The sequence below is a fragment of the Dermochelys coriacea genome, chromosome 1 (genome assembly GCF_009764565.3).
Source record: "Dermochelys coriacea isolate rDerCor1 chromosome 1, rDerCor1.pri.v4, whole genome shotgun sequence".
Classification (NCBI taxonomy): domain Eukaryota; kingdom Metazoa; phylum Chordata; order Testudines; family Dermochelyidae; genus Dermochelys; species Dermochelys coriacea.
The window spans coordinates 139,220,381-139,234,872 of record NC_050068.2 but is presented as its reverse complement, the minus strand read 5'-3'; the positions used below and the strand labels follow the sequence as shown (position 1 = coordinate 139,234,872).

The following is a 14,492-nucleotide window of genomic DNA, read 5'->3' as shown; positions in this document are numbered from 1 at the left end:
AGCCACTGTAAGATGCTTAGAGGACTTCTCTTCTGTTCTTTTCTGGGGCTAGGTGAGGCAAGGCTACGCGGCCTCCAGCAGAGGGCCTCCAGACATAGTCTACCCCTTCACAGTAACTCACCAGTAAGTGTGTGTTATAAGTCTGCCTCTGTGCCAGTCTGCAGAGAACAGAGCTAAGGCTGTAACAGATTCCTAGAGTCTAGTCTCTTTTTAATTCAATCCTTAGTAACTTATGCTTTTAATTCTGGAGGCCCAGGGGTTCAATCCCTGGTATATCAGCCTAGATCAGTGGTCTCCAACCTTTTTACACCAAAGATCACTTTCTGAATTTAAGGGCAACCCAGAATCTACCCCGCCCCTTCCCTGAGGCCCTGCCCCTTCCCTGAAACCCCACCCCACTCACTCCATCCCTCCTTCTCTCTGTTGCTCGCTCTCCCGAATCTCACTCACTTTCACTGGGCTGGGGCAGAGGTTTGGGGTTCAGGAGGAGTGCAAGCTCTGGGAGGGACTTTAGGTGCAGGAGGGGGTTCCAGTCTGGGGCAGAGTATTGGGGTGCAGAAGCAGGTACGGTGTGCAGGCTTTGGGAGGGAGGTCAAGGCTGGGGCAGGGAGTTGGGGTGCAAGAGGGGTTATGGGGTGTTGCTCTGGGAGGGGGCTCAGGGCTAGGGCAGGGGCTTGGGGTGCAGGAGGTTCGGGGTCCAGGAAGGGGCATGGGGTGCTGGCTCTGGGAGGGGGCTCAGGGCTGGGGGTTGGGGCGTGGGCTCCCACCAGGCAGCACTTACCTTGGGTGGCTCCCAGTTGGCAGTGCAGCGGAGCTAAGGCAGGCTCCCTGCCTGCCCCAACCCCACCCAGGCACATCGGCACGTCCTCCCCACCTTGCCAAGCCAGTAGTGCACCAAATGGCCATGCCGTTCTCGGTAGGGGCCATGTGCTCCTGCACCCCCTGGAGGGGGCACATGACTCCGCACACTGCCCTTCTCTGCAGGATCTGCCCCTGCAGCTCCCATTGGCCACAGCTCCCCGTTCCTGGCCAATGGGAGCTGTGGAGGTGGTGCTTCCAGGCAGAAGCAGAGCACAGAGACTCCTGCCCCTCCACCCTGCAGGGCCGTTGGGGCATGCTGGCTGCTTCCAGGAGTGGTGTGGGGCCACAGCAGGGAAGGAGCCTGCCTTAGCGGCAGGCAGCCCCACTGTGCCATGGTGGCCAGAGATCACGATCGACTGGGAGAGTCTCCAGGTCTGACCAGTCGATCGCAATCGATGGGTTGGTAACCACTGGCCTAGATGGTAGCCATCACATAATGGCTCATTTTTTCTCCTCCAGTTTATTCCCTTTGACATACACAATATTTTGATGGTTTTCAATTAACGTACACTATTTTTCTTCTGTTATAGGAAACATTTTGGATAATCTGTCAAACATCACAAATACCACGATTAATCCCTCTGAAGCTGAGAGCATAATATCCCAAATGGAAAGTGCTCTGTCAGCCCAGAAAATAGGGCCAAAAGTTGCAAGAGAGATGATCAACACAATTAGCAGTCTCCTAAATGCTCCGTATTCATTACTATCCCCAATATCTAAAAGGTATGCATTTTTGTAAACAGATGAACTGAATGTTGTGTTTCTCATCTTGGTAAAGTAATACATTATAGGTAGCTCCTTAAATGATGGGCAAACTATCAGCCTGCACATTTTTTCCTCACCCAAACTGAACTTTGATATTAGAGGCATGATTCTGTTTCCACTGATTTTACACTGATGTAAATCCATGGCCTTCAGTGGAGTTCCTTCTTATTTACACTGGCGTAAGAGAGATCAGAGAAAAGCTCTGATTTGTTTTCAGAATATGCTTGGCTTGCTGTTTCACAACCTGCTTGAAAATGAAGAGATAGGTGCATTGTAACACTAAGCATATTTTGTCTTAACAGAATAATAAAAATAGTGGATGCCACTGGCTTAAAACTGAACTTTTCAACAGAATCCATTAATTTCACCTCCCCGGCCTTGGCTCTGGCAGTCACCAAAATCAACAGCAGCAACTTCAGCAAAATGTCATTCGCTGTCCAAGATTCATCAGATCTTCAGGTACAGCCACCTATGATTTTAATCCTTAAAAATTTAAATTCAAACTCTTTTGTGAATAAAGTGCATTTGTTATATTAAAAAGTAGAGAGAGAGATTTAATCAAGAGAATCTGAAATCCAGATCTGCCGTATGATATTTGTTAGTCGTGTCTGCTGTAATCAGGGGATCTTTATTAACTATTTTCTTCCACTAAGACTTATTGGAGAAAATTTCTATATCGATATAGATTTCTATATCTATTTCTATATCAAAGCTACTGTCCTAGCAGAAGCTGATATTTCACTAACAAGCTGTTAGTAACAGAAGGCTTTGGCAAAACATTCCCCCTTTTCCAGCAGCCTAAAATCATGAATAGTTTAATCATCCACTCCCAGAGCACTGAAGAATTTCAAGGAGTTTTGCCAGATGGCTTCACCTGTCAAAAGTGGTATTAAAATTACATTGGCTGCCTGGAAAAGAGCTATTAAGTTGCTTAATAGATGAATTTCATATATATTTGCCAGTTTGCCTTGCCAAGAGAAAAGTGCTTGGAAAGGTTTAACATCACTTTCTCACTTAAAAGCTTTTCCACCCTCTGATTTTGGGATAATTCTGAAGGGCACACCACAAACCTTTAAGACTTTGTCTGTGAGAGATGGAAAGTTCTCAACAAATATTGGAGTACTGTTTGTCTTCCCAGGCAAGTTGGTAACACAGTCTGATTTGAACAATAAGTGGTACTTGTATCCCTCTAGAATATTATAAATAATGTGAAATAATCACAAGGTCTAAATTCTGCTTTGTTTTCCTTAGAATGTGTAAAGTATAAGTATGTGGTGAGACTAGGAAGGAGGTAGTAGTGGAAGCTTGACATTTGCTACTCGTGGGAGAACTCTGCGCCACTGTTCATGCACAGAATTCATGTCGTCTTCCCCCCCGCCCCCAACACACACACACATTTCTTTGCTTCTCCACAAAAAATGATGAGGAAGCAAAGGAAAGCTGCAAGAGCAGTCATGAGCCCCTCCACAGCAGCGCAGGTGCATCATTTTGGGTGCCTGAAGCAGCTGGTGGAGAGGTAAATCACCACAAAAGGGGGCAGAACTGGGACGCCCCAGCCAGTAGCTTCTACCCTGCGCTTGACTCAGCTGCTAGTCGAGGCTGGGCTGGGGAGGACAGGACTTCCTCTTCCCCTGCAAGGAGCAGCGAGGGCTGGGTCAGACCCACCCCCGGCTGCAGGAAGCTCTGTACCACTCACGCTTCCTGGACCAATGCTCCTCAGCCACAGAGGGAGGGGTCACTGTACAGGGAGCTGCTCCCCCATCTGCCCAACCCCTGTGCATCCAGAGCCCCTCTGCATCCAGACCCCACATGTGGACTCCCGCCCCTGACTCAGATCACCCCAGCTGAATCCCCCGTACTCAAATTCCCAGCCTGATGGGACCCATCCTCCTGCACATAGACCACCCTGACAAACCCTCCACATCCAGATTCCCAATCCACCGAGCCCCAACCAGCTGCACCCAGACTCCACCCCACCAAGCCACACTCCCTCAGCATCTGGACTCCCCTACCAAACCCCAGTCCCCCACTCCTTGTTGAATCCCAACAACTTTTACTTGGATTCCCCTCTGCAGAGTCCCATTCTCCCTGCATCTGGAACCCCTTAATAAGCCCCTGTGCATCCAGATCCACCCCGCACACGGACCGCCCACCGAGCCATCTGCACCCAGATTGCCCCACACAGAACCCTCTCACCCCACATTAAGCCCCTCCACACTTAGATTCTGCCAGGCTGAGCCTTCCTGCCCCACACGTGGATCGGGGGCCAAGGTTGGTTGTGCGAGACTTTGTCCCTCTCGCTTGCTATCTTGGTGCACCCGGCATGGAGGGGTAGGGCCACAGGGTGTTTCTGGGCCAGGCCCGGCCCTTGTGCTGTGTCAGGGTCTGGTGCAGCCTCACTGCCCAGTCCGTGTCCAGAGGGGTGAGGAAGCGGTGCAGGGTTATCTCCCACTTCTATACAGCCAGTGGCCTGTGCTCCCCACTGCCATGCTGGAGCCTCCATATCTATTTATTGACAATAAAATATGAAGAATTTTAGAATATTGTCTGAAGAATTCTTAATTTTTTGGCGCAGAATTCCCTCAGGAGTAATTTGCTAAGTAAATCTCATGATGTACTGGAAGTTTTAGGGACTGGTAATGAGATATGCAGAGCTTTTCAACAAATTTGTATCTAGCCTGGATTAGAGTGATGGAAATGCATTTGTAAACTTAATTGGGGTCTCACTGCTAGCAGCCTGAGAGGTCAGAGACTGGGTTCTGGAGTTTGAATTACCTTTGCACACTTAGAAATGACCCATTCCTGACCTCAAGGGCAGGATTGATGCACATTGTTAGGGCATTGCTGGGAAACTTGCACTGCTGTTTCTCGGCTGTGACTCTTCTTTTGATTATACATATGACTTCTGTCTTGAGTTCTGAGAGTCTCTAACACCTTTCATGAGCTCTAAACTATTTAAGTTGTACAACTACAGTATCTTAGCGACACTAGTTACCTCAGAAAGCTAAAACACACAATCTTAAAGGTGTACCCAAAAGTTCAGCTAAAAGTTATCATGTTTGTATGACGTTACATCTTTAAGGTCTTGAGAAAACTGAACTACAGTTTTTCTGGTTTATCTGCTAGAATGAATGACATCACTATTACTATACACAAGGGAATGAAAATAAGCAGTTTAAAAATAAATAATTGTTTCAGACCTTTGCTTTGCATAGTCATAATTAAAGATGGGCCCACAGCTAGCTCTGAAGACACCCAAATTTTGAAGGTGTTCAAATTATGATCCTAAATTTAAACCCAAATTTTACAAAATGTCCTTAGTTTTATAATAGGCCAAATCAAAATTCTGATCTGCAGACCTTTAACTTTAGGGCTTGATCTCATCTCCTAGTTATGGTGTCAGATGTCTGGGAGCAAATGATGTTAAAGTTGGCATAATTGTCTCAAATTTTGTTTAAGATGCAGTATTAAACTTCAGTTACAAACAGTGGCTATGTACAGCTCTTTTGGATTCATACAAAAAGGGTTTGGGGATTTCTTTTAAAAAAAATTTTTGCAGTAAACGTTTAATAACATTGTCATCACTGCCACCTTCTTCCCGATGTCTGGAATTTAAGTAGTTAAATACTGCTGTAAATTTCTGTACTACAAAATACCAACTTTGGATAAGCTAAAATATATGCAGAACTATATGTCTGTTTCCTAACTCCCTCCTCTTTACCATCTCAGTGTTTCTTATAAAAGCATACATTGTTTTTCCCTCTTCTCTCAGTCCCTGGAATGGCTCCTTAAGAGCTAGATTGTTTGTTTTTTGTTTTGTTAAATTTCATTTATTGTTAATAATTTAACACTGAAATCCTGATAGAATTCTGGAGGGCATGGAGGGATGATCTTTCAGTGGTGATGTTTCTGTTTAAACTGAAGTCCACAGTAACCACATGTTCCAGTTTTTGTATCTTTGTCCAAATTTATGTACACTTTAGGATGTCCCAGAGCTCCACCACCACCATCACATGATATCACTCAGCTTTCAACTTTATTCACAGGCTGCTCTGCTATTAAGTCAATAGCAAAGGTCTCATTCACCTCGTTCTGTTGTGCAACAAATTGAACCTTCCTGTAGTCATTTTCTTCATAAACCTGTCCCATGTACTTCACGCTCTCACCACTCTCAGACATGCGTGCGCCATAGTCTCTTTGGGGGGGAGCAGCCACCACTCGAACTGGAGCATGGTGCCTTAGCAACAACAATCCGCAGAAGGTCAAGCAGGACGCTGGCATTTTGCCCCAATGCAGCTGTGAAATGCACACCCCCTGCACAGCTCCTACATTACAGCTACCCAGATTATGGCTCTGGCTCCTTTGCAAAGCACTACCGATGCTCTGTCCTCATGAGCAAATGGATGGAGCCATAGCTGGGTGCAAGAGCTGAAGTATGCTATACCCTTTACAGAGCTGAGATAAATTATTTCTCCCCTGGAACTAAAGAAGAGTAGGGGATGCAGCTAATAGGGAGGTAAGGTGTGTGACAAGAATTTTCACATGGGGCTGGAGAGTGAGCCTGTCCCACATGCACCCGGCAGCAGCAGCTCCTGGTCTGCAGGGCTGGGCCCAGCTCCCAGCTCTGGGCATTGCAACATGACCCACGTACCATGTTACAATGCCATTCACTCTGATTTGGCTTGGCCATCCCTACATCACAACAGGTGGGTGGCTGGGCCAAACCTGAATGGCCCTGTAATCCCATGCATTAGGGCTCAATATCGAGAGCAGGGAGTTGGGCAAGCCCGGTGGGACAGGAACCACCGCTGCTGGGGGTGCATGGGCAGGCTTACTCTCCAGCCCACGACAAATGGTCCATCAGCCCCCATCTCCAAGGTGCAAAACCTAGCTCTGCCACTGATGGGAAATAGTATGATTTTGAGTCATGGTTCCTTCCCAATGGTGCTCTTGGGGTGGCACAGCTATATAATAGGCTGCTCCTATACTCAGAATTGAGCCTAAGGCACAATCTAATCTTCTGTTAGCAACAAAAATTGTTGTTCCTTTTTATGTTTAATTTTCAGATTGCTCTAGGCACCCAAGCACCTATAAATAGCATTGGAGCTATTGCACTGCCTTCCTCATTGCTGACAAACTTGTCTTCTGAAGATATGCCTCTGGCTTCTAGAATTATATTCAACTTTTTTGAAAAGACAACTCCATTTCAGGTAACTTTTTGGGACCCTGTACATGAGGGATCCTTCACAATATTCTTTAACTCTGTGATAGAACTGATTGAAAAATGGGGGGTGAGGGGCAAATGAGCATAAATTTTCCTAAAAAAATCATTCCTTTTCTCATCAGATTTTAACATTTCAAATGTTTTTGCCCAGCTCTAATCACTGTAATAACTGAAATTGTGTGTGCATGCACGCGCTCTATTGTACTTAATTTTTTTCTACTCTTGGTTACCTTTTTGTTGTTTCAGGATTCTTCACTCGAGAATATCTTTCTAATCAGCAATGTCATATCATCAAGTGTAGCTAACCTCACACTTAGCGACTTGAAGGCAAATGTTACTGTCACTCTACAGAACACCATGCCTACTCAGGTATGACTTAGGTTTTAGCAGTTTACAAAATGCCATTTTCCTGAATTGTTTTAGATCGTATGCTATGCTGAATATGCAGGCTGCTTCATTTGCTCTGGTTCTTTTGTGGTTTTCTCATCCAATTTCAAAAAAAGAAAAGGAGGACTTGTGGCACCTTAGAGACTAACAAATTTATTTGAGCATAAGCTTTCGTGTGCTACAGCTCACTTCATCGGAATGCATGCAGTGGAAAATACAGTGGGGAGATTTATATACACAGAGAACATGAAACAATGGGTGTTACCATACACACTGTAACAAGAGTGATCAGGTAAGGTGAGCTATTACCAGCCGGAGAGCTCACCTTACCTGATCACTCGTTACAGTGTGTAACACCCATTGTTTCATGTTCTCTGTGTATATAAATCTCCTCACTGTATTTTCCACTGAATGCATCTGATGAAGTGAGCTGTAGCTCACAAAAGCTTATGCTCAAATAAATTTGTCAGTCTCTACGGTGCCACAAGTACTCCTTTTCTTTTTGCAGATACAGTCTAACACGGCTGCTACTCTGAAACCTGTCATTTAAGTTCCGTGGCTTCAAAATTTCCAACAGATCTCATGTTTGCATAATGTTAATTAATAAACATTTTTGGTTCACAATTGATTTGCAGTTATTCTGTGATTTTTCTCTATTCTATCAAATTCCTACCCAGTCAGCATTATTTTATGTTGTTTCCCCTCATGAGTGGGATTTAGGCAGTTAGGGCCAACAGGGAAACACTGGCAACATGGCTTTCACAGAGGCAATGCAGACAGGAAACAGCATATTGCCTTGAGTTGGCCTGTGTGGTTGTCCTGAGATTCACAGATTTGGGTAATCTATAAATTTTGGGGTCTGATATTCCCTGCTTGTTCATTGATGGATTAAAAATCTGCCCATCTGCCAAGAAACATTCTGTGTTGAAACTGGCAGAGATTCCAGTCCCTTGTGTGGGATTTCCCCAAAGCTAGCTCTCTGTAATCAGAACTTGCACTGGTAAAAAGTTGAGCCCAATGCAACAATGTAGTATTGTTGTTCATAACATTATATATCACTTAGTAGCTGCAATGTTCTAAGATCTTCAAGAAAAACATTTCAATACTAAAACATGACCAAAAAATCTTTTAAAAAAGAACTAATTCCTTTGTACTTCTAAAATCAGAAAGAGATGAGAAATCCCCAGGTCTGGTATCCCATAGGCAAACTTGTAGACATCACATATTCTGCCCTTATGTTGCGTATCCTAAAACGAAAACTTCCATTCCTTCCAAACTAAGAGTTTGATTCTGCAGGCACTGATGAGTAGCTCGTATTCAGATGAGTAATCCCTTTGAAGACACAAGTAAGATGTGCAGGGCTGTGGTCTGTCACAGGACAGTACTCTCCCCTCCTGGATTTCTTGGTGCAAACTGTCCTCATACATAGATAGCTAGCTCAACAATATTTGCTTTATTTATAACATGCTCTGCACGTGTTTGTTCCCCCACAGCATAAGGCAACAGTCCCCCAAACCTTTACTTAGTACCCACACACAGGGAGAAGAGAGATCTCACCTCTCAAACTTCTCTAGCCCTTCTTTTCAAGCCTTCTCTTCCTGCTTCTTCCTGTCTCTTTTTTTAACTGTCCAAAGCTGAGGAGCTAAATCATCTTGTTAACTGGTTAATTACCTGGTGCTTAACCAATTATCTTCTCAATTTGGCCCTTGTAGGGACCCTTGCAAAGTGCACGGAGTGATAAGTCAGCCTTAGGCGATTCACACTCTGTTACATGGTCCAAGAGGTTAAGATAATATTTAGGATGTGAGAAACTTGGAAAGATTAAAATAAAATCTTCAATTCAATCTGCACTTTGCATACAGACAACAAAACAGCAGGTAATTAGGAAAAGCCCCTATTCCTACCACCAATAATAATTTTGCACAAGCTGAAGGCAATAGAGCTACCCATATAGCCCAATTTTAGTTTGAGGTGTATATCCACATTTGTGTACACCTTAGGCTAACATAGAAGAAATAGCTTTTCCTTATTATGTTGTATTGCTATAGACAGTCTTTACTTCTCTGTCCATTTTATACTCATAACTGCCTTGCTAGTCACTTATAATTCAGTAAAATGTGTGTATTTTTTTCAAACAGGATAATTTAAAAGTTAGATGTGCATTTTGGGACTTAAATAAAAATGGTAAGTATTTGATATCGCCATTTCTAAGTGCCATGCCATCTCAGCTGTGTGAACTTTTGTTAACAGTTTTAAGAGATATTGTAAATATAAGTAATGGAATTTTGTTATCTGTAACAGGTGGCAAAGGAGGCTGGTCATATGAAGGATGCATGGTTAAAGAAAGGAGAGCAAATGAAACCGTTTGTACATGCAACCACCTCACAAGCTTTGGAGTTTTGCTGGTAATTAGTTATAAATAATATCCCAAACCAGTATATTTGGATTCCTGATTCAGGAAAGCGCTCATGCACATGCTTAATGTTAAGCAAATGAGGCTGTTGAACTGGGGGCATGAATAGAACCATTGAAGTCTAAGGGTTTGTCTACACTGCAATTAGACACCCGCAGCTGGCCTGTGCCAGCTGACTTGGGCTCGCTGGGCTTGGGTTAAGGGGATGTTTAACTGTAGAATAGATGTTTGAGCTCAGGCTGCAGCCCAGACTCTGGGGCCCTCCTACTTCGCAGGTTCCTAGAGCCCGGACTCCAGCCAAAGCCCAAAAGTCTACACTGAAATTAAGTCTACAGCCACAGGTTTTTAATTGTGGTGTAGACATACTCTAAGGGGACTTAAGTGCCTTGCTAAATCAGGGCCCTTAATTTTAAGCAGTGATTATTCTGCAGGAAAGAAGATGGGGATAAATCAAAACTAAAGGGATACTCTTGGGTCAAGTATAACCCCATATTTAGTTTTTTTTAAAATTCATCTTGTATTTAATCTAACATGAACAGAAATGTTTCCGTTTTTTTTTAAAAAAAAAATCCAGTGGAATGGGTTTTTGTTGGTTTATTTCAAAGAAGCATACCCCTTAAAGATAATTTCTGTTTTCTTTTTAGGACCTGTCTAGAAATATTACTTTACCACCCATCCAGACACTGGTTCTGACTTTTATCACCTATATAGGCTGTGGCCTTTCTGCAATTTTTCTTTCTGTTACTCTTGTAACCTACATAGCCTTTGAGTAAGTACCTGCAGAGTTAAACTTGATTATGATTGTCCATAACTACCGTTCTGAAGGACAATGGATGAGTCCTTTCTTCTTCAAGTGATTACACAGGTCCATTCCAATGTAAGTGTGTGTGTGTGTGTGTGTGTGTGTGTGTGTGCGCGCCCCGAGCTCAGTCGCCAGAAATTTCTTCCTCCATGGTACCTGTCAGTGTGGCTCTGGTGCTGTTTGGTGCCATGTGCTCATAGTGCTGGTTTAAAGGGCCCAACTGACCCTGTGCCCCTCAGTTCCTTCTTACCGCCTATGATGGTTGCTGGAACTGTTCCCCTTGCTACAGTAAGCTTTTCAGTGGACTTCCTTTCAGATTGTTGCACATAGTGTTTCCAGTTATTAGAGGGGTAGCTGTGTTAGTCTGTATGCACAAAAACAACAAGGAGTCCGGTGACAACTTAAAGACTAACAGATTTACTTGGGCATAAGCTTTCGTGGGCAAAAAACCCACTTCTTCAAATGCATGGAGTGGAAATTACAGATTCAGGCATAAATATTTATTGACACATGAAGAGAAGAGTTACCTTACAAATGGAGACCAATGTTGAAGGCCAATTTGGTCAGGGTAGATGCAGTCCACTCCCAATAATTGATGAGGAGATGTCAATACCAAGAGTGGAAAAATTGCTTTTGTAGTGAGCCAGCCACTCCGAGTCCCTATTCAAGCCCAAATTGATGGTGTTAATGAATTGATGTTTGCAAATGAATTGTAGCTCAGCAGTTTCTCTTTGAAGTCTGTTTTTGAAGTTTTTTTGTTGAAGTATGGCTACTTTTAAATCTGTTATAGAATGTCCAGGGAGATTTGAAGTGTTCTCCTACTGGCTTTTGTATGTTACCAGTCCTGATGTCTGATTTGTGTCCATTTATTCTTTTGTGCAGAGACTATCTGGTTTGGCCAATGTACATGGCAGAGGGGCATTGCTGGCATGATGGCTTATATCACATTAGTAGATTTGCAAGTGAATGAGCCTCTGATGGTGTGGCTGATGTGGTTGGGTCCTATGATGGCGTCGCTAGAGTAGATATGGGGACAAAGAAGGCAACAGGGTTTGTTACAGGGAGTGGTTCCTGAATTAGTGTTTCTGTGGTGTGGTGTGGTGTGGTGTGTAGTTGCTGGTGAGTATTTGCTTCAGGTTGGGATGCTGTCTGTAAGCAAGGATTGGCCTGTCTCCCAAGGTCTGGGGGAGTGAGGGATCGTTGATGATGCGCTGGAGAGGTTTTAGCTGGGAGCTGTACGTGATGGTCCATGGTGTTCTGTTATTTTCCTTGTTGGGCCTGTCCAGTAGTAGGTGATTTCTGGGTACCCTTCTGGCTCTGTTAATCTGTTTCCTTACTTCCCCAGGTGAATATTGTAGTTTTAAGAACGCTTGATAAAGATCTTGTAGGTGTTTGCCTCTGTCTGAGGGACTGGAGCAAATGTGGTTGTATCTTAAGACTTGGCTGTAAACAGTGAATCGTGTGATGTGCATTTAATCCCAACCTGTAGGAAAGCACTTTAGTCTCCCTGGACACTCAATAACAGATTTAAAAGTAGTCATACTTCAACAAAAAAACTTCAAAAACAGACTTTAAAGAGAAACTGCTGAACTACAATTCATTTGCAAACTTAACACCATCAATTTGGGCTTCAGTAGGGACTGGGAGTGGCTGGCTTACTACAAAAGCAATTTTTCCACTCTTGGTATTGACATCTCCTCATCAATTGGTAGTGGACCACATCCACCCTGACTAAATTGGCCTTGTCAACACTGGTTCCCACTTGTAAGGTAACTCCCTTCTCTTCATGTGCCAATATATATTTATGCGGGCATCTGTAATTTTCACTCCATACATCTGAAGAAGTGGGTTTTTTATCCACGAAAGTTTATGCCCAAATAAATTTGTTAGTCTTTAAGGTGCCACCGGACTCCTCATTGTTTCCAGTTAGTTAGCAGAGTTTTCTCCGTACCCGGTGCCGAGGCATGCCTTGGTCACTGGGCTTCAAGTCCTGTGTCACCTGCAATAAGGCAATGCCCCTGAGTTGTTTGAAGTGCTTCGGTGAGGCTCACACTGGGGACTGGTGCCAAATTTGCAGGGACTTTAAACCCCGTACCAAAAAGGACAGGCAGGGTTGATTGAAGTTTTGCCTCATAGAGGTGGCGCTGAGACCTTCCTCCTAGCTGAGCTGGCCAGACTCGGCACTGAACACCTTGGCGTCACTGAGGAGTGCTTCTCCTATGGTGTGGGAGTCCTGGCACCATTTGCTAGCCTTGGTGCTGAGGAAGGGGCACAAGGGGCAGCCAGACAAGAGGGGACATTCCCCGACTCCTAAGAAGGCCAGGCATGGAAAGCAGAGCAGAGTGCAACCTAAATCAGGCCACTCCTCTGCCTTGGGTCAGTCGGCACTGTTGACTCCAGGCCTTATGTGGGTATCAGGAAGCAATCCACTTATGGGAGTTCTGCATAGCCCATGTAATTTGTCTTGAGGCTTCTCACCTTTCGGGAGTGCAGAATGAACTGGCAGATTGCCTCAGCAGCCTCCAATCATCATAAGTGGTCCCTTTTCCTGGACATCATGAGGGATGCTTCCCAGTGATGGGGGATTCCCCAGATAGACCTGTCTGCAACTGGGCTCAACAGGAAGTGTCACCAGTTTTGCTCCCTGTGAGTCCACAGCCCAGGTTTGCTCACAGACACCTTCTTGCTCCTATGGACAGGTCACCTGTTCTACGCTTTCCCCTCTATCCTAGTAGCGCACAAAGTTCTGCTAAAAATCAAGCAGGATCAGGCGTGGGTCAATCTGATAGCCCCACCTTGACTCCATCAGCACTGGTTTGCCACACTGCTAGGCCTTACTGTGGCTGCTCCAATTCTACTCCTCCTATATCTGGACTACAGTTGTCTGCTCCACTCGAACCTCAGCTCCTTCCACCAGGGCTATGTAGCTCTCAAAATGGAGGCGGTACTCCATATTGGCTTCCCAGCAGGGAATCTCACCCACACAGTTGTCTCTGCAGGACATGCTTGACTATTTGCTATGCTTGAAACAGCAAGATTTACTCAATTAAGGTCCACCTTGCAACGATTTCAGCATTTTATCCCCTGGTGGAAAGTTGGTTTGTCTTTTCATGAGATGTCCATCCATTTCCCCAAGGGCCTGTAAAGACTATACCCCCAAGTACAGGAACCCGTCCCTCCCGGTCTTATCAAAACTTACGGGTTTCCTGTTTGAGCCATTGGCAATATGTCCCTTGTCATACCTTTCATGGAAGGTGGCTTTCTTAGTGGCCATTACTTCAGCCAGAAAGGTCTTGGAGATCTGCATCCTCACATCGGAGCCTCCATACATGGTTTTTTTCTTTTTTTAAAGATAAGGTGCAGTTGCGTCCTCCAGCTTCCCAGTTTCATAGTAATCAGGCAATCTTCCTGCCTGTTTTCTCCTCAAAGCCATATGCGAGTAGGGAGGAGCAATGTCTTCACACTCTGGGTGTTAGACTGCCTTAGTGTTCTACACAGAGAGGACTAAATCGTTCTGTAGATCCATCCAACTCTTTGTAGCGATTGCTGAAAGGAAGAAAGGTATCCCTATCTCAGCTCAGACTTTTATCGTGGATTACATCATGCATTTGTACATGTTATGAGCAGGTGGGTGTTCCACCACCAGCTATCCTGACTGCCCACTCCAGGAGAGTGCAAACAGCAGCATTCTTGGCTCATGTCCCTATTGAGGACATTTGCAGAGCGGTGACTTGAATGTCAGTGCATACGTTCTCTAGTCATTACACCTTTACTCAACTGGCTAGGGATGATGCCCATTTCGGTCGAGCTATTTTACAGTCAGCATGTCCATGAACTCTGATCCCACCTTTTATGCAATTGTTTGGGATTCATCTACATCCTTAAATTGGAATGGACATGTGCAATCACTCAAAGAAGAAAAATCATTTAATAACCTTTCTGTAACTGTTGTTCTTCAAGATGTGTTGCACATGTCCATTCCATAACCCACTGTCCTACCCCTCTTTTTCGGAGTTGGCTGGATAGAAGGAACTGAGGAG

The 14,492-nt window shown here is 44.6% G+C and overlaps 1 protein-coding gene across 1 annotated transcript in view; it reads left to right on the top strand.

The window, feature by feature from the left end:
• ADGRG2 (adhesion G protein-coupled receptor G2) overlaps window positions 1–14,492 on the top strand; it is an 82,688-nt gene that overhangs the window by 48,402 nt on the left and 19,794 nt on the right. Inside the window, 7 exon segments of the mRNA XM_043504577.1 lie at window positions 1,392–1,584; window positions 1,929–2,085; window positions 6,693–6,836; window positions 7,097–7,219; window positions 9,376–9,421; window positions 9,539–9,642; window positions 10,295–10,419. Of these exon segments, the coding sequence (XP_043360512.1) occupies window positions 1,392–1,584; window positions 1,929–2,085; window positions 6,693–6,836; window positions 7,097–7,219; window positions 9,376–9,421; window positions 9,539–9,642; window positions 10,295–10,419 (892 nt within the window).